Raw genomic sequence first — 20,517 nt, 5'->3', positions numbered from 1 at the left:
GCTATTCTAAGGGATACAAGGTGATCAGGTTGTCCCACGTGGGGCTCACAGTCTTAATCCCCATTAATCCCCATTTTACAGATGAGGGAACTGAGGCACAGAGAAGTTAAGTGACTTGCCCAAAGTCACAAATCCTGAGCCGGGATTTGAACCCATGACCCCTGACTCCAAAACCCGTACTCTTTCCACTGAGCCACGCTGCTTCTCTAATGGTTAATGGTATTTACTGAGCGCTTACTGGGTTCAGAGCACTGAACTAAACACTTGGGAGAGGACAATATAAAAGTAGACACATTCCCTGCCCACAATTACCTTTCAGGCTAGAGGGGGAGACAGGCATTAATATAAATAAATATTGCCCCAGCCACTCGCTAAGTGCTTAGCAAGCAGTAGGTGCTCTTTCAATGCGATTATTTGATTGACTGATAGTCCAGTCTTGCCCAGGGAGTAGTCTCCCTGAACTAAAGAATAGCCACAGTTGCATCTAAGGAGCATCACCCAGCTGACTGCACTAAGACATCCGTTGGTCAGAGGGAATCACTGCATCTTTGTACAGGACATTGTGGAAGAGGCAATCCTGGGATTCAGTAGCCAAAACGGACTTTTCAGTGGCTGCAGCCAGCCACATCACTCGTTTTTGAGGCACAGTTTACTTAGTGTCAGTACAAATGACCCCAGAGATCTCACTGTAAGCCTCCATGGTTAAGGGGCCCAAATATTTGTGCAGCCAAGTCTTTTAACAAACATCACAATAACAAACTATTGGTTGCATTTTTAAAAGTATATTTGTATGTGTTCCTAAGCTAAATGAAGATAAACTATTCTGAAAGGATTAAGGTTCCCCGGAGACCCATCCAGATGAGAGTTTACTAAAGTGCCGTTGCACTGTTTCTTTAGCCTCAAGATTTGTGATTACTGCCTGTATAATTGGAATCCCAATTGATTTGGATTGGGCAAATGTGTTTGTATGTCTCCACTTCCTTCTGAAGTGGAGATTAGGAGACAAGTAAGTAGATGGCAGGGCAGGGAAGGGCATATGTTTGTGGGAAGCAGTGTGGTCTAGTGGAAAGAGCACGGGCCTTGGAGTAACAGGACTTGGGTTCTAATCCCAGTTCTGCCACTTGTCTGCTATGTGACTGGGAAGTCACTTAATTTCGCTGTGCCTTAATTTTGTTCTCTGTAAACTGGAGATTAAATTCCACTCCCTCTGACTTAGATTATGAATCCTGTGTGAGATAGCGATTGTATCCAAACTGATCATCTTGATTCTACCCCAGCGCTTAGAGCAGTGGATGGCACATAATAAGTGCCATTTTTTCCCTCCAGAATGTAAGCTCCTTGTGGGCAGATAATGTGTCTGCCAAGTCTGCTATATTGTACTCTCACAAGACCTGAGTACAGGGTACTGCATCCAATAAGCACTCCATAAATACAATGGAGTAATTGGCATGCAGGGTTCAATAAAACAATTAATTTGGCTGATAATGTAACTAGGGTACAGTATTGCACCGGTAAAATAACATTTATTACCATTTCAGTTATTGAGCACTATTGAGCAGCGTGGCTCAGTGGAAAGAGCCCGGGCTTTGGAGTCAGAGTTCATGGGTTCAAATCCCAGCTCCGCCAATTGTCAGGTGTGTGACTTTGGGCAAGTCACTTAACTTCTCTGTGCTTCAGTTACCTCATCTGTAAAATGGGGATTAAGACTGTGAGCCCCATGTGGGACAACCCAATTACCTTGTAATCTCCCCAGCACTTAGAACAGTGCTTTGCACATAGTAAGCACTTAATAAATGTCATCATCATCATAGAGCAGAAACTGTTCCTCCTTCCACTAAAAACCCTTTTCTCCATGAAGATGAGATAAGCTGTCTTTCTACTTTGACAAAATGCATTGTCTTTCAACTCTCTCTCCCCTGCCCTCATCCTACCCAGTTTGAGCAGTTACAATGGTTATCACCATTGTGTTGTTGTCTTTGTTCTTTGCAGAACTTGGTGATGGTTTGACTTTAGCCTATTTGTCTCCAGATACTCATGAAGCACCAGCCCCCAAAACTCCCTACACCTGTATTACAGTCCACCATGCTGGTCTGTCTATCCAAGGAGGATGCCAACCTCCAGCTATGACATCACATTTTCTTAGGCTGCTCTTTACTGAAACCTTATGTGGTTTCCTTTGTCCTTCTATCCTTTCAGTTGTCTCATTTCCATTCAACACACTGCAACTGTTTGGGCATCTTATGATTACCCATTCCCCTCATGTGCCCCTTCTTGGGTAATAATAATAACTGTGGTAATTGTTAAGCAATTACTTTGTGCCGAGCATTGTACTAAGCCCTGGGTTAGGTAATAGATAATCATATCTTACACAGTTCCTGTCACACATGTTGCTCACATTCTGAGTAAGAAGGAGAACAGGCATTTATTCTTCATTTTGTAGATGAGGAAACTGAGGCACAGAGAAGCAAAGTGACTTGCCCAAGGTCACACAGCAGGCTCATAGTGGAACTGGGAGTAGAACTCAGGTCCTCTGATTCCCAAGCTCATGACTTCTATGCTTATAGATTGACTTCTTTCCAGGACTTCATGGTGGATGATTCGAACTTGTTCCTTGATGTTGAGTAGGTCACAGGTGACGCTGGCAAAACCACCCTAGATTCTGGGCATTGCGTCTATGAAAGACCTACAGAAGACTGGGCATCTCTACAGCATTATAGATTGCAATTTGGTCTGAAGTTGGATATCCTGTCGCACAATTCTATCTTTCAATCTCCTGAAAGCAGTGGTCATCTTCTTGATTCTGTCTTCTATCTATTTAGCAGAGCGTCATTGGCGAGCATACCATTTCAGTGATAACTTTATGTTCTGTGGGGTTAAAGAAAATCTTTGTCCTGTAGAATGTTACAGAACTCAGTTTTCTTCTGACATATTCAATCCCCAGGATGATGCAAACTCTATGAAGCAATTCATAATCTTCTATTTGTCTTCCAGTGTTCAGAAACCTCAGCATACAGCAGTTGCTGAGTGACTATTTCAAGGATTTGGGATGAAGCTCCTTGCATGTCCAATTGGGACAGTTTCCTGGAGCCTAGAATACTCAAATCCAATCTCCAGGCTCCTGATCACATTCTCAAACATGGTGACAGAATGGGTTGTATAGTACTGGACAGCAAGCAATCAATCAGTGCTATTTAATGAGTGTTTATGGGGTGTAGAGTACTATACTAAGTGCTTAGAAGAGTATAATTTAAGAGAGTTGGCAAACATGATCCCTGCTCTCAAGGAGCTTATTGTCTAGTGGGTTTGCCCTGACATGATGGGAAAAGGATCAGGTGCAGCACCTCCGATTCTGATTCAACCAACCATCCCACCGTAGATCTTGGGGAATGAATATTCCAAGGTGGCCCAAATGGGCCTAACCATTCCCAAAGCCCAGGCCACTTGATGATATCACATGTTGATGGATTTTCTAATATCTAAAAACAGTTTAGAGATGCCTGCATTACTCCCTGCGTTTTTCCTTTATCTGTCATATAGCACAGAGCAAGCTATCATATTTACTGAGCATTTACTGTGCTAATAATAATAATAATAATAATAATAATAATAATAGTATTTGTTAACTGCTTACTATGTGCTGAGCACTCTTCTGAATGCTAGGGTAGATGTAAGGTAATCAGGTTGTCCCATGTGGGGCTCCCAATTTTAATCTCCATTTTCCAGATGAGGTAACTGAGGCACAGAGAAGTTAAGTGACTTGCCCAAAGTCACACAGCTGACAATTGGCGGAACCGCAGTTAGAACTCATGACCTCTGACTCCCAAGCCCGTGCTCTTTCCACTGAGCCATGCTGCTTCTCTATGCCTCGGTTCCCTCATCTGTAAAATGGTGATTAAGACTGAGAGCCCCATGTGGGACACTATCTTTGTCCAGCCTGATTATCTTGTATCTACCCCAGCACTAAGAACAGTGCTTGGCACATAGTAAGTGTTTAATAAGCACCATAATTGCTATTATTATTTTGACAGATGTCTCATCCGATGTGATTTTCTTACATCTACCCAAGTTCTTGGCACACAATAATTACTTCATAAATACTGTCTTCATTAAATAGTATGTGATCGACTCTTCTTCAGTAGCCTGATCAGAAGGGTTCTTTCTAGATTCTTGCTGGCAAGGGACAGACATAGTGTGATATATGGGCAGTTTCCACAGGTCACTCTCTCTCCTCTTTCTCCTTGAAGATTGTGAGGTGAAGGTATCTTTGGAGATCTGTGGCATTTCTCCAACATTCCATATGTTGAAGAAGAGCTTATTCAGTTTGATTTTTAGGACTCTCTTTCCTTGAAGGTTTCAAAGGAATGCCATCAGATTCAGATGCTTCACCATTTTTTCTTAGGCTATAACTATAGCAATGTCTTTCTCAGAAATTGAAGTCTTGCCTTCATATTGTGGCTGGTTTTCTCTGCTTCCAAGGACCTTTTCCTCAACAGAAGACTTTTCTGAAGATTAATGTTGTATTTTTGCCACCCATGCAAGATTCCTTTCTTCTCTGCAAAGAGGGTGTCTCCATTTATAGTCTCCAGTGTTCTCGTAATGTGGATGGGGTTGAATAGTTTCTTTAGCTATGAGTGAAAATCCTGAGTTGGTGGCGATCATCATATGTCTTCTGCTTTGGCACCTCACTACTGGTCAAGAGTGTTTCTTAACGTGATTGATCTACTTGACCTGGGACAGAAGGTCTACTCTGTTGGAATAATAAGGAGCTCCAAGGTCTTACTGACGCCCTTTTTGCTGTGATGCAAATGGTTTTTTAAATGAGTCATTTCCTCAAACCATCCTTGGTGGAAGCAGCATGGCTCAATGGAAAGAGCCCGGGCTTGGGAGTCAGAGGTCATCGGTTCAAATCCTGGCTCTACCAATTGTCAGCTGTGTGACCTTGGGTAAGTCACTTAACTTCTCTGGGCCTCAGTTACCTCATCTGTAAAATGGGGGTTAAGACTGAGCCCCACCTGATCACCTTGTATCCCCCTACAGCACTTAGAACAGTGCTCTGCACATAATAAACGCTGAACAAATGCCATCGTTATTTCTACAACCTTGAGTGTCTTTGTGGGCAGGGATAGCATTTACGAACTCTATTGTATTATGTTCGCCCAAGTACTTAGTACAGTGCTCTGCACTCAGTAAGCAGTCAATAAATATGAGTGATTAGTTTATTGGGTATTTTGGAGAAGAATCTCTTTGCTCTGAATTCAGTTCTTGAAACTAGGAGTTTCTTGGTCCAATATGGATACTTGTCATATTGTTAAAAAAAAGTCTTGCAGCTTTCTTTATTCCCCAGTAGGTTGATCTGGGTCTTTTATGGTGTTTTGAATCCACTTTCTGATGCATTATTTGTATTAAGAGCTCAGGTTTTTTATAATTGTAATTTATAAACCAGTGGGTGATCTGGTACTTAGCCCCTTGCATGGCTGCAGTGGGACTGTACATCTTTCAAATCCAACTGCGGCATGACAATATCATCTATCTGATGCAACTGTTGGGACCTTGAGGACATCCATGGTGTCTTTCTCTTATTTCATCATCATCATCATCAATCGTATTTATTGAGTGCTTACTATGTGCAGAGCACTGTACTAAGTGCTTGGGAAGTACAAATTGGCAACATATAGAGACAGTCCCTACCCAACAGTGGGCTCACAGTCTAAAAGGTGAAGACAGAGAACAAAACCAAACATACTAACAAAATAAAATAAATAGAATAGATATGTACAAGTAAAATAAATAAATAAATAAATAGAGTAATAAATATGTACAAACATATATACATATATACAGGTGCTGTGGGGAAGGGAAGGAGGTAAGAAGGGGGGGATGGAGGGGGGACGAGGGGGAGAGGAAGAAAGGGGCTCAGTCTGGGAAGGCCTCCTGGAGGAGGTGAGCTCTCAATAGGGCCTTGAAGGGAGGAAGAGAGCTAGCTTGGCGGATGGGCAGAGGGAGGGCATTCCAGGCCCGGGGGATGACGTGGGCCGGGGGTCGATGGCGGGACAGGCGAGAACGAGGTACGGTGAGGAGATTAGCGGCAGAGGAGCGGAGGGTGCGGGCTGGGCTGTAGAAGGAGAGAAGGGAGGTGAGGTAGGAGGGGGCGAGGGGATGGACAGCCTTGAAGCCCAGGGTGAGGAGTTTCTGCCTGATGAGCAGATTGATTAGTAGCCACTGGAGATTTCTGAGGAGGGAGTGATATGCCCAGAGCGTTTCTGGACAAAGATAATCCGGGCAGCAGCATGAAGTATGGATTGAAGTGGAGCGAGACGTGAGGATGGGAGATCAGAGAGAAGGCTGATGCAGTAGTCCAGACGGGATAGGATGAGAGCTTGAACGAGCAGGGTAGCGGTATGGATGGAGAGGAAAGGGCGGATCTTGGCAATCTTGCGGAGCTGAGACCGGCAGGTTTTGGTGATGGCTTGGATGTGAGGGGTGAATGAGGGAGCGGAGTCGAGGATGACACCAAGGTTGCGGGTTTGTGAGACAGGAAGGATGGTAGTGCCGTCAACAGAGATAGGAAAGTCAGGGAGAGGGCAAGGTTTGGGAGGGAAAACAAGGAGTTCAGTCTTCGACATGTTGAGCTTTAGGTGGCGGGCAGACATCCAGATGGAGATGTCCTGAAGGCAGGAGGAGATGCGAGCCTGGAGGGAGGGGGAGAGAGCAGGGGCAGAGATGTATTTGGAAGGCAACACACAGTGTCAGTAACTATGAGTCTGTGTTGGGTTTATTCGCTGAGCAGTTCAGTGCCTGGCACATAGTATGCAAGTAAACAAGTACCATAAAAAATTAACTCATTAACCATTTTGCTCTCCAAACCCATGGTGACATTTTACCACCTAACAGAACTGCTATCCTTCCATGCTTGGAAAGTTCCGGTGACAGTCTGTTTGCCAGATTCTGAAGCAGCTGTCACGATTCTGCCTAAATCGATATAGAACATTTCCTTTCATTGCTGTTTGTTCATGATTAGGTCATATGGGCTAATCACCCCCATGATAACGGGAAGCCAACTGGAAAGAGTGCAAGACAGGGAATTGGGAGAACTAGGTCCTAATCCCAGTGTGACCTGGAACAAGTCACTTAACTTCTCTGTGCTTCAGTTTCTTCATCTGTAAAATAGGACTAAGATACCTATTCTCTTTGACTGTGAGCCTAATGAGGAACAGGGACTTTGTCCTATGGGATATCTTCCATCTATCCCAGCACTTAGCTTATGGCTTAGAACATAATAAGTGCTGAATAAATATTATCTTCATCATGAATCGCACAAATAAAAATGGTTGGATACGGAGGCATGGTGGGAATTTTGCCAAATTGGTTCTGATGCAAATGTTGCCTCTCAAAGAGTGGGTTTGAAGCCACTAAGACTGCGAAGGATAATTTAATAGGATAAACTATATCTGCTGATGTCTCTTTTACGTATGAGGCAAATTGCCAGTAATGTAGATTTTCTAGAAAGGAAGATCTAGTTTATTTTTAGAATAACCTATTACTTAAACTGATGTGGGATTCCTGGACACTGTTAGAAGGAGTCACCTCTGTTTCATCACCGCCCCTCTATCCCATGCAATCCAAGACTTGTGAGCAGACGAGAGTGAGTGTCTAGATCGTGCCCTACGAGAAGGATTGTCCCCTGTTGACTGTGGGAAGGTCTGGGGGAAGATATTCACAAACGTCCTGTCCTTCCTCCTGGACTCATCTTTTTTAACTGTTGGAATAGATTGTAGTTGATTATCTCACAGCAGTTTATTCATAGGACACGCTGAACATTGCTTAATGCTCATGGAACATAAAGTAGCCAAAGAGACCCGTGTGACCGCCCTTCTTGGCTCTCGAAATTAAAAAAAAAAAAAAGGATAAAGATTTGGAGAGCACAAGCTTGCCTAGGGGAATGGGTAGATCTGCCTGTGAAGGCCTTAGAAGCAGAAGGGAAGGCTCAGAGAATTTCCGTTCTGAGACAATAGTCTTAACTCTCTTCAACCTGGACTGGGCTGTTAAGGGAGAAGCAAGGTTTGGGAAAGGAAGAAATGATGATAGTTTTAATTCAGAAACTGAAGTCAGGCCAACGTTTTCATTTAAAAGAGCCTCAGAAGACCATCTAGTTTAAGCGGCAAGAGAGGGGATCAAAGGTGAGGTTCTGATTTCCTTTTGTTGGCAAGAGCCTTGATCTTCTGTTATGAGGAAGAAGGCTTCAAACAATTTCAAGGGAGACAGATAACCCTTTGGGGTCTATTAGAACCTAGTATGGAGCCTTGCACTCACTGGGCACTCAATAAATATTAACTGATAATGATGATAGTGGTGGAAAGTAGGTGCTATTTTAACTACAGGCCATCTGGAGTGGATTTCTTCACTCCAGTGGTGAGAATAATACATTGCTTTGGCTGAAAAGTTCCTTCCTGTACCCCCTCTTCAAGGACGTTGCACCAAAGGAAAGGAAGTAGTCTAACAGCTGTTTTCTTCTTCTAAGATATATCAGAGATGACCCCTTTTTAAAAAATACTACTACTCAGGCACAGTTGACCCACCATTTATATGTGAAAAGTTCAACATTTTGATTCATGATTTGATGGCGAAGCACGAAGCAAAGAGAGAAGGAAACAAAACTTCAGAAGCAAAGTCCTCATCTACCAGAGAGCAGAGGGTAGTGTTTGCACCATAATTTGTGATATATTGCTGCGATGATGGGTTGTGGAGCGAAATTGTTTTCCATCTCCAATCAGGGCAGCATAATAGGAATGGGGCTTAATGGCAGGATTTGGAATTTGAGTTCAATATCAGGAAGAATTTCCTGCCACTCCGCATTGCTAGACCTGTAATGAATTTTAATTGCAGATTGTGGCATCCCCATCTCAGGAGATTTTTAAGAAATTTGTAGTAATAATACTAAGAAGAGGAGTAGTGATAGTAGTAGTAGTAGTAGTAGTAGTAGTAGTAGTAGTGGTAGTAGTAGTAATAATAATAATAATGGTATTTATTAAGTGCTTACTATGAGCAAAGCACTGTTCTAAGTGCTGGGGAGGATACAAGGTGATGAGGTTGTCCCACAGGGGGCTCACAGTCTTCATCCCTATTTTACAGATGAGGGAACTGAGGCCCAGAGAAGCTAAGTGACTTGCCCAAAGTCACACAGTTGACAATTGGTGGAGCCACAATTTGAACCCATGACCTCTGACTCCAAAGCCCATGCTCTTTCCACTGAGCCACGCTGCTTTATTGTTGTTGTAATAGCAGTAATGATGGTAGTAATAGTAGTAGTAGCAGCATAGCCTAATGGATAGAGTACAGGCCCGGGACCCAGAAGAACCTGAATTCTAATCCCAACTTCACCACTTTTCTGCTGTGTGACCTTGAACAAGTATCTTCACTTCCCTGTGCCTCAGTTGCCTCATCTGTAAAATGAGGATTAAAATCATGAACTCTATCTGGGATAGGAACTGTGTCCAACATGATTACCTTGTATCTTTTCTGGTGCTTAGTACAGTGTCTGCCACATAGTAAATGCTTAACAAATACCATGGTCTGTGCTTGGGAAGATATAACAGGAGCATCAGACATGGTCCCTGCCTGCAAGGAGCTTGTACTCTAGCAAAGTATACATATTTAAAAGGACTTACAAGCTATGCAATTAAAATAAGTGAATTGAATGTTCAATCATATATATACTTGTCCCTAGCACTTATGTGACTGTGAGCTCATTGTGGACAGGGATTGCCTCTCTTTATTGAGGTATTGTCTACACGTTTTGTTTTGTTGCTTGTCTCCCCCTTCTAGACTGTGAGCTCGTTGTTGGGTAGGGACCGTCTCTATATGTTGCCGACTTGTACTTTCCAAGCGCTTAGTACAGTGCTCTGCACAAAGTAAGTGCTCAATAAATGCGATTGAATGAATGAATATTGTACTTTCCCATGCACTTAGTACAATGCTCTGCCCACAATAAGCACTCAATAAATACTATTGAATGAAAGATTAAGTGCTAGAGATGGTGGTTGGGTTGGTATAACTCAGGATGGGTTGGTATAACTCAGGATGTGGTAAATTAATCTGGTAATTCTTGTTGGAGAAGGAATTTTAAGAGGGATTTTAGGGTGGAGAGAATTAAAGTCTGGTGCAGTTTGAGGGGAATGGAGTTCCAGGTTGGGAAGACTGCATGAACAAGGGATTAGTGATAGGTGATTCAAGAATGGGGTGCATTTAGGAAGAGGGCTTGAGAGGAGTGAAGAGAGCAGAGTGGGGAGGAGGGGAGGAGAACTGATATATAAAATAAGTAGCTAATTTTGGAAAGTCTTGAAGACAACAGTAAGGACTTTTTCTTTAATATAACTGTGCTTTAACCAGGGTGGTGGCTGCTGGGGTGGAGAAGAAGGGATGGATGCGTGAAAGGTTTGAGAAGAATGACAAAGAATTAACAGTTGATTTAGTGTAGACGGGGAAAGGGTCAACCTTAAATCTTTCTGAAGGAGAATGGAAAGAATGTAACTGTGGAATGGGTGTGAGAGTTGAAGGAAAATGAGCAGTTGAGGATGACACCAAGGTTATGGGTTTCAGCTACAGGGAGGATGAGGATGTTGCAATAATAATAATGGCATTTATTATGCACCTACTATGTGCAAAGCATTGTTCTAAGAACTGGGGAGGTTACAAGGTGATCAGGTTTTCCCACGGGGGTCTCACAGTCTTCACCCCCATTTTACAGATGAGGTAAATGAGGTACAGAGAAGTGAAGTGACTTACCCAAAGTCACACAGCTGACAATTGGCAGAGCCAGGATTTGAACCTATGACCTCTGACTCCAAAGCCCGGGCTCTTTCCACTGAGCCACGCTGCTTCTCTGGAGATGTAACCAGCATTCGAACTGGGATGATTTAAGTGAGAAGCAGAGTAATTTAGTGGACTGAGCATGGGCCTGGCAGCCAGAACAACCTGGGTTTTAATACCAGCTCTGACTGCTGCCCGCTATGTGACCTTAGATAAGTCACTTTACTTGTCTATGCATCTGTTACCTCACCTTTAAAATGGGGATGAAAACTGTGAGCCCCATATTCATTCATTCATTCAATCGTATTTATTGAGCACTTATTGTGTGCAGAACACTGTACTAAGTTCTTGGGAAGTGCAAGTTGGTGACATATAGAGACGGTCCCTACCCAACAGTGGGCTCGCAGTCTAGAAGGGGGAGACAGACAACAAAACAAAACATATTTAAAAAATAAAATACATAGAATAAATATGTACAAGTAAAATAAATGAATAAATAGAGTAATAAATATGTACAAACATATATACATATATACAGGTGCTGTGGCCCCCCAGGAAGGACGTAAGGTGGGGGGATGGGGAGGGGGGAGGAAGGGGAGAGGAAGTAGGGGGCTCAGTCTGGGAAGGCCTCCTGGAGAAGGTGAGCTCTCAGTAGGGCTTTACAACTTGTACTTCCCAAGTGCTTAGTACAGTGCTCTGCACACAGTAAGCACTCACTGTTGGGTAGGGACCGTCTTTATATATTGCCAACTTGTACTTCCCAAGCGCTTAGTACAGTGCTCTGCTCACAATAAGTGCTCAATAAATATGATTGAATGAATGATTGAATGAATGAATGGTCTGTAACAATAATAATAATAATAATTGTGGTATTTGTTAAGCACTTACTATGTGCCAAGCACTGTTCTAAAAGCTGGGGTCGATACAAGCTAATGAGGTTGTATATAGTCCATGTCCCAAATGGGGCCCACAGCCTTGATCCGCGCTTTACAGATGAGGTAACTGAGGCACAGAAAGGTGAAGTGACTTGTCCAAGGCCACAGAGCAGACAAGTGGTGATGCCGGGACTTGAACCCAGGTCCTTTTGACTCCCAGACCTGTGCTCTATCCACTAGGCCACCCTGCTTCCAGCCTGATTATCTTGCATCTACCCCAGTGTTTAGTACAGTCCCTGGCACATAGCAAGTGCTTAACAAATACCATAAAAATATTATTTTTCATTCATTCATTCAATCATATTTATTGAACGCTTACTGTGCGCAGAGCACTGTACTAAGCACTTGGGAAATACAAGTTGGCAACATATAGAGACGGTCCCTACACAACAGCGGGCTCACAGTCTATTTTTACCTCAAGCAGGGAAATAGAGCAGATGACATTGAGAGGGACCACCCATCCAGATCTCTTTCAGAAAAATGGGCATATCAACAACACTGTCACTCTACCAGTCTTTGTTCATGCTCAATTCTATCACTGCTGCTGATTATTATCTTTTCTTGGTCCCCATCAACTCGTTCTTAATCCACAGGAAGACAGCCTAAACGGCCAATCAGGACCTGGAGGAGTGAGTCAGGTTTCAGGATGCTTTGAGCCAAATATATTACATGATAGATGATATATATTAATCTTATTAATTGAGTATCTTGGGGGGAATGGAGTTCCAGTTTGGGAAGACAACATGAACAAGGAATCAGTGATAGGTGATACAAGAATGGGATGTAGTTAGGAAGAGGGCTTGAGAGGAGTGAAGAGAACAGGGTGGGGTGAGGAGAACTGATATATATATAATAAGGAGCTAATTTTCTAAAGCCTTGATGACAGTGAGGACTTTTTCTTTAATACAGTTGTGCTTTAACCAGGGTGGTTAGAGCACTGTACTAAGCGCCTGGGAGAGTGCAATAAAACAGCCCTGGTAGACACATTCTCTGCCCACAAGGAGGTTACAGTCTAGAGGGGAAACGGACAATAATGTGAATAAATAATGAATACGCATTTTAGTGCTGTGGGGCTGAGGGTGAAGTCTAAGTTCAAGTGCAAGGGTGATGAAGAATGGAGTGGGATAAGAAGAAATGAGGAATTAGGTGAGGAAAGCCTCTTGGAAGAGATGTGATTTACTAAGGCTCTGGAGGTGAGGAGAGTGAATGTTTGTAATATATGAAGGGGGAGGAGAGTTCCAGACCAGAGGTAGGATGTGGATGAGGGGTTGGCCATGAGCTAGCTGAGATTGAGGTACGGCGCATAGATTGGCATTAGAGAAGTGAAGTGTGAGAGCTGTGTTGTAGTAGTAACGATGAGGGAAAACAGGAGGGGGCAAGGTGATTAAGTGCTTTAAAGCTAATTGTAAGAAGTTTCTGTTCGATTTGGAGGTGGATGGACAACTACTGGAGGTTCTTGAGGAGTGGGGAGACATGGACTGAACAGTTCTGTAGAAAAATGATCCGGGCAGCAGAGTGAAGTATGGACTTAAGTGGGGAGAAACAGGAGGCAGGGAGATCAGCAACGAGACTGAAGAAGTAATCAAGGCAGCCTAGGATAAGTGTTTGGATTCATGTGGTAGCAGTTTGGAAGGAGAGGAAATGATGGATTTCAGCAATGCTGTGAAGGTTGAACTTACAGGATTTGTGAATTTGGTGACAGAATGAATATATGGGTGGAATGAGAGAGATAAATTGAGGACAATGCCAAGATTACAGGCTTCTGAGTTAGGGAGGTTGGTGGTGCTAGCAGTCACTTTCTAGACTGTGAGCCCGCTGTTGGGTAGGGACTGTCTCTATGTGTTGCCGACTTGTACTTCCCAAGCGCTTACTACAGTGCTCTGCATACAGTAAGTGCTCAATAAATACGATTGATTGGTGCTGTCTGTAATAATATAATGATGGTGTTTATTAAGCGCTTACTATGTGCCAGCACTGTTCTAAGCACTGGGGAAGATAAAAGGTTAACAGGCTATCCCACGTGGGGCTCACAGTCTTAATCCCCATTTTACAGATGAGGTAACTGAGGCCCAGAGAAGTGAAGTGACTTGCCCAAAGTCACACAGCTGACAAGTGGCAGAGCCGGGATTAGAACCCATGACCTCTGACTCCCAAGCCCACGATCTTTACACTAAGCCACGGTGCTTCATCAGCAGTGTTGGAAAAGTCAGGAGAAGGACAGGGTATTGGTGGGAAGATGAGGAGTTTGTTTTGAGCATGTTAAGTTTGAGAGGTGTCAGTGGGATATCCAAGTAGAAGTGTCCTGAAGGCAGGAGGAAATATGAGACTGAAGAGAAATGGCGATATCAGGGCTAGAGGTGTAGAATTTGGAATTAGCTGCATAGGGGTGATAGTTGAAACCAAGGAGTGAATGAGTTCTCCACTAAATCTACTGCATTCCCTCAACTGCTCACCTGGCTATTGATTTTTAAAAATGAATTGAGTTTAGATGGGGTGAATTTATCTTCTCCAATTCACATACCCTTTTTCAATTTACATTTTTCTCTTGAATTCCACCTCAATTTCTTTTCATTTACATTTATATTTCCTTCATTTTTACATTCCCATCTCTGATTTTGCTTGTTGCTCCCAGAATCCTTTATTGTGATTTATTAGCTCCTGTCTCTGAAAAGCTCCAACTATTCCTCAGGCAGAATTTCATTCCACTGAGTAACATCCCTGTAAGATGGGGAGAAAAATGCAATTCTTTATGTTGTAGATGGGACTTGAATCCAGAGGCCCAGCTCAGAAGACTCTGGGGTACCTGTGTCCTAATTGAGAACTCTGTCTATTATTCTGTGTTTACACATTTTTAAAAACTTGCATGTTCCATGATTTTTCAAATATTATGATTAGTTTTCATGGACTACTGTTAAGGACATCAGCTTTTCATTTGGCTATGTGAACACCTTTAGTATCTGTCTATCACTCCATAATTTTTAAAACAATATTCCACAGTTAATTTAATTGACTTCCCTCAGAGAAGGAAGATGTGACTTCACAGACTTTTTATCTGGGTTCTATTTGGAGCTGCAAGCTTAGCTTCTTTTTTTTTACTGTGAAAGATTTGGGTTTTCATGACACTAATTTGAGTTCTTCATCTTCAAAAAACATATATGCAATCCCCATCCTGAGTATGGTACGATGGACATAGATATGACTCAAGCTAAATAAATACAATCAATTAACAATGAGAGCTCACAGTCTAAAGTATATGACATTGAGAAGTAATTAAGGGACATATAGTAGTATCAGTAGAAGTAGCAGCAGCAGAAGTAGCAGTAATCAATCAATCACTCATATTTATTGAGTGTTTATTGTGTGCAGAACATTGTACTAAGTGTTTGGGAGAATACAACATAACAGAGTTGGTAGACACAGTCCCTGCCCACAGTGAGCTTACAGCCTAGAGGGGAAGACAGACATTATTACAAATAATTGTTACAGATCTGTACATAAGCGCTGTGAGGCTGAGGGAGGGGTGAAAAAAGGGAGCAGTAGCAGTAATAGACGTACCGGTAGTATTAGAAGGAATTATTGAGTGCCCATTGCGGGCAGAACACTGTGCTAGGAGCTTGGAAAGTACAGAATAATAATAATAATTATTATTATAGTACTTATTAAGCACTTATTATGTGTCAAGCTCTCTTCTTAACTGGTGTAGATACAAGTTAATCAGGTTGGACACAGCCCCTGTCCTTCATGGTGCTCACACTCTTATCCCCATTTTAGAGAGGAGGTAATTGAGGCACAGAGAAGTTAAGTTACTTAACCAAGGTCACACCACAGACATGTGGTGGAGCAGAGTAACAAAGTGACATGTTCCCTGCCCACAAGGTGCTTACACTGTAAAGGGTAGACAAGCACAAAAATATGTAAAACTAAAGGCACCCAAGTAAATATTTTGAACAGACGCATATATATGATCATTCATTCAATCACATTTATTGAGCACTTACTGTGTTCAGAGCACTGTACTAAGCGTTTGGGAAGGACAGGTGGGCAGCATATAGAGATGGTCCTTACCCAACAATGGGCTCACAGTCTAGAAGGGGGGAGACAGATAACAAAACAAAACATGTAGACAGGTGTCAAAACTGTCAGAAGAAATAGATTCTTAGCATATGCACATCATTAACAAAATAAACGGAGTAGTAAATATGTACAATAATAATAATATAGTATTTATTAAGTGCTTACTATGTGCAAAACACTGTTCTAAGTGCTGGAAATAATAATGGCATTTATTAAGTGCTTACTATGGCAAAGCACTGTTCTAAGTTCTGGGGAGGTTACAAGGAGATCAGGTTTTCCCACGGGGGGGCTCACAGTCTTCATCCCCATTTTACAGATGAGAGAACTGAGGCACAGAGAAGTGAAGTGACTTGCCCAAAGTCACACAGCTTACAATTGGGAGAGCCAGGATTCGAACCCATGACCCTTGACTCCAAAGCCCAGGCTCTTCCCACTGAGCCATGCTGCTTCTCAAAGTAAAATAGAGTAATAAATCTGTACAAATATATACAAGTGCTGTGGGGAGGGGAAGGGGGTAGGCCGGGGGCGATGGGGAGGAGGCGAGGAAAAAGGGGCTCAGTCTGAGAAGGCCTCCAGGAGGAGGTGAGCTCTCAGTAAGGCTTTGAAGGGAGGAAGAGAGCTAGTTTGGCAGATGTGTGGAGGGAGGGCACAAATGTGCTCATGAACGTTAAAGGTGGTTAAAGGATGATAGAGGTGGGAAATTGCTGAGGAAGGTTTGTTGGATGAGGTGGAATTTCAGGGGGTTTTTAAACATCGGGAAAGCTGTGGTCTGTCCGATGTGGGAAGAGAGAGAGTTCCAAGCTGAGGGTACAGCAAAAGTGAAGAGACCGAGTAAGGAGGGTTGAGAGTGAGGTAGTTGTGGTAATAGTAGTGGTAGCATTTATTAAGAACACTCTACTAAGTGGTGGGAAGGGGAACACCAGTGGAATTTAGACACAGGTCCTCACCTCAAGGGGCTTGCAAGAAACAGCTAAAAGTTATTGCTGGTGAGAAACAAAGACAGCAAGTTGGGAAACAGTGAGTAAAGAGAGCAAATAAGCAGATGTGGGGGCTTAGGTATGGCAGATAATAATAATAACAATAATAACAATAATAATAATAATAATAATGACATTTGTTAAGTGCTTACTATGTGCAAAGCACTGTTCTAAATGCTGGGGAGGATACAAGGTGATCAGGGTGTCCCACGTGGGGCTCACAGTCTTCATCCCCGTTTTACAGATGAGGGAACTGAGGCCCAGAGAGGTTAAGTGACTTGCCCAAGTTCACACAGCTGACAATTGGAGGAGCTGGGATTTGAACCCATGACCACTGACTCCCAAGCCCGGGCTCTTTCCATTGAGCCACGCTGCTTCCAGATGATGGAAAGCTTCTAAGCCAATTCTAGGGGTGGGGCCGGGGAGGGTTGGAGGAGTGGAGAGATGTGGGCTGAGCTATGTTTCAGGAAGATGATCTGTTCAGCAGTGTGAAGGGTAGTTTGGAGCAGGGAGAGCTTAGAACAGTGTGCTGTTCTAACAGAGAGCTAACAGAGAGCTTAGATCAGCGCTTAGAACAGTGCTTTGCACATAGTAAGCGCTTAATAAATGCCATAAAAAAAAAGTCTGTAAACTGACACCTGCATATATGTATTATAATGCGATGGGCAATGAAAGGTGGAGATTGCTGTCGAGAATAAATGATGAGTTTCAATCATGAAATCTCAGGACCAAGAATCGTGGTATGGGGAAGAAATTTCTAGGTGACAGTGGTTTGCACAGGAACACTGACACTTTCCCATCCATGATCTCCGTGGGGTTTATAGAGTAAAGCGTGCACTGAGGCAGGCAGAGGAACCACACATTGCAAAGTGCAGGCAAAGGTTATTTATATGCAGCATGACTTAGTAGATAGAGCACAGGCCTGAGAGTCTGAAGGACCTGGGTTCTAATTCCGGCTCCATCACATGTCTGCTCTGTGACCTTGAGCTTGTCAGTTAACTTCTCTGGGCCTCAGTTACCTCATCTGTAAAATGAGAAGAATGTGAGCCCCACGTGGGACAGGGTTTGTTTTCAACCTGATTGATTTGTATCTACCCCAGTTCTTAGCACAGTGCTTGGCACATACTAACCACTTAACAAGTACCATAATCATCATCATCACGCAGATCCCATTAAGGTCGAACTGGCTGCAGCTTGCAAGTTTCTGATCCTGTGCCACAACTCCATAACCTAGCAGGCAGCCACTTGTTGTGGATTTTGCAATCTCCCCCCAACCCCTGTCCCTCAGTTGTTCAGGATAATCAGTCAGCAGTATTTATTGAGTGCTCGCTGTGTGCAGAGTATTGTACTAAGCACTTGAGAGAATAAAACACAATAGAGTCGTTAGACGTGATTCCTGCCCTTCAGGAGCTTACAGTGTAGAAGGGGAGAAAGGCATTAAAATAAATTACAGATAGGGGAAATGGCAAAATGTAAGGATAATGCATAAGGACTGTCGAGTTGAGGGTGCTTTAAGATTAAAAATATAGTAAAGAAATAAAGGACTACCAGTGAGCTCAATTCTCCCCTTCACACTTTCAAGAATGCTGGAAAATGGTTTACCAGATACGAAAGGAAGAGCATCATTTTGCTTCTTCCCCGAGTATTCTTCTCTGGATTTATTGCCATGGGTCCAATACAGAGACTACCAGAAAGATGTTGATTCCAATTTGACATGCCGTAACACGGATATCTACATTTGAGAAGCCATCATTCATCAATCAATGGAATTAAGTAAAAACTTACTGTGCCTACAACACTTATGTAACATATTCTCTACTCTGCTACTTCTCCTATCTGTAATTTATTTTAATGTCTGCTTCTGGGACTAGACTGTAAGTTCCTTGTGGCTAGGGATCATGTCTACCGTGGAGAAGCATCATGGCTCAGTGGAAAGAGCCCGGGCTTGGGATTCAGAGGTCATGGGTTCAAATCCCGGCTCCACCACTTGTCAGCTGTGTGACTTTGGACAAGTCACTTAACTTCTCTGGGCCTCAGTTACCTCATCTGTAAAATGAGGATTAAGACTGTGAGCCCCACGTGGGACAACCTGATAGTCTTCTATCCTCTCCAGTGCTTAGAACAGAGCTTTGCACATAGTAAGCAAATTCCATCATTATCATTATTATTATTATTACCAACCCTACTGTATTGTTCTGTCCCAAGCACTGTGTTCTCTACACAGTAAGTGTAAAAAATAGCATTGATTGATTGATGGATGGATTGGTCATTGAGTCCCTACGGTGTGCAGAGCACTGTTCTGGGTTCTAAGTTCCTGCACATGCTTGCCAAATTGAAGACCCCCTTGCACATGGATGGTGGTGTGGGAACACTCCTCAAGCCCTACTCCTGCAGATTTTTGCTGGGTGATGCTTCATGTATGTCAGTTCAGTCTCCCACTCAGGATAGGAAGCTTGCACGGACCATTCTTGGCTCTCCAACTAAGGCTGCATTTCCCTGCTGTCAGATCACCATGGAAGAAGCCTCCAAACCCTCCCTTAGAGGCTCATTCCAATGTTTACCATCTGTATCTTTCTTTTTGTACCTTATCTAAATCCTGTCTGCTGCAATTCAAGCCCTTTACATTTTGTTATGCTCTTAGTAGGGGTGAAAAACAGATAATAATTCTCTAAGTGCCGAGGGCAGCCTGGTCTATGGGAAATAACAGGGGACTGGGAGTCCAGAGACCCTAGCTCTAACTCCAGCTTTGCCACTGGATTTCTCTGTGACCATGGGCTAGTCATCAAACTGCTCCGGTCCTCAGATTCCTCCTATGTAAATCTGCTCTCCCTTCTGCTTAGATTGCCAGCATGGGACAGAGACCAGATTCATTCATTCAATCGTACTTATTGAGCGCTTACTGTTTGCAGAGCACTGTACTAAGCGCTTGGGAAGTACAGGCTGGAAACACACAGAGATGGTCCCTACCCAACAGCGAGCTCACAGTCTGGAAGTCTAGATAATCTGATCTGATTATCCAGCATCTATACTAGCACTTAGTACAGTGCTTAGTACTTAGCTAGGAAGTACTTCATAGGTACCACAGCTAAACCTATGAGAGCATTATCAAGCCACTCTCATGGAACCCAGTCGGAGCTCTTATAACCTCTCCTCTGAGATCCTTTTGCCCAATCATTTAATCTGCTTTTCTTGCTTCCTCATGACCTTTCCATGTTCTCTTAAATTGGAACGCCCAATCCACTAAATAAAGACCCAACCTGTGCTGAGTATGTTTAGGAATTCTTCTGAAAGGCTCAATGCACAGCATGTTAATTGACTGCACTTTTGTTTTATGAATAGGTGGTAAACACATACGCCCCAGGAAAGAAGATTTGGCTGGAAGGAGTTGTGACCACCTCTGCCGGAGGCACGAACAACCTATCTGACTCCTATGCAGCTGGATTCCTGTAAGTTAAGTCAGAACTAATGTATGATTAATTCCAGTAATGGAGCATGAAGCTGGCTAGACTGGAAGCTCCTTCTGGGCAGGGTTAGTGATAATAATAATAATAATAATAATAATAGTATTTGTTAAGAGTTTATTATGTGCCAAGCACTGTTCTAGGCACCAGGGTAGGTACAAGGTGATCAGGTTGCCCCTAGTGGGGCTCACAGTCTTAATCCCCATTTTACAGATGAAGTAACTGAGGCACAGAGAAGTTAAGTGACTTGTCCAAAGTCACACA

The 20,517-nt window shown here is 43.1% G+C and overlaps 1 protein-coding gene across 1 annotated transcript in view; it reads left to right on the top strand.

Annotated features, from left to right (window-relative positions):
* HPSE2 (heparanase 2 (inactive)) overlaps window positions 1-20,517 on the top strand; it is a 709,452-nt gene that overhangs the window by 468,707 nt on the left and 220,228 nt on the right. The window contains exon 8 of the mRNA XM_038744163.1: window positions 20,132-20,238. Within this exon, the coding sequence (XP_038600091.1) occupies window positions 20,132-20,238 (107 nt within the window). The remainder of the gene's footprint in view (window positions 1-20,131; window positions 20,239-20,517) is intronic.

The sequence above is a fragment of the Tachyglossus aculeatus genome, chromosome 3, assembly GCF_015852505.1.
Source record: "Tachyglossus aculeatus isolate mTacAcu1 chromosome 3, mTacAcu1.pri, whole genome shotgun sequence".
Classification (NCBI taxonomy): domain Eukaryota; kingdom Metazoa; phylum Chordata; class Mammalia; order Monotremata; family Tachyglossidae; genus Tachyglossus; species Tachyglossus aculeatus.
Note: the sequence above shows the minus strand (reverse complement) of the source record. Positions and strands in the feature narration are given on the sequence as shown.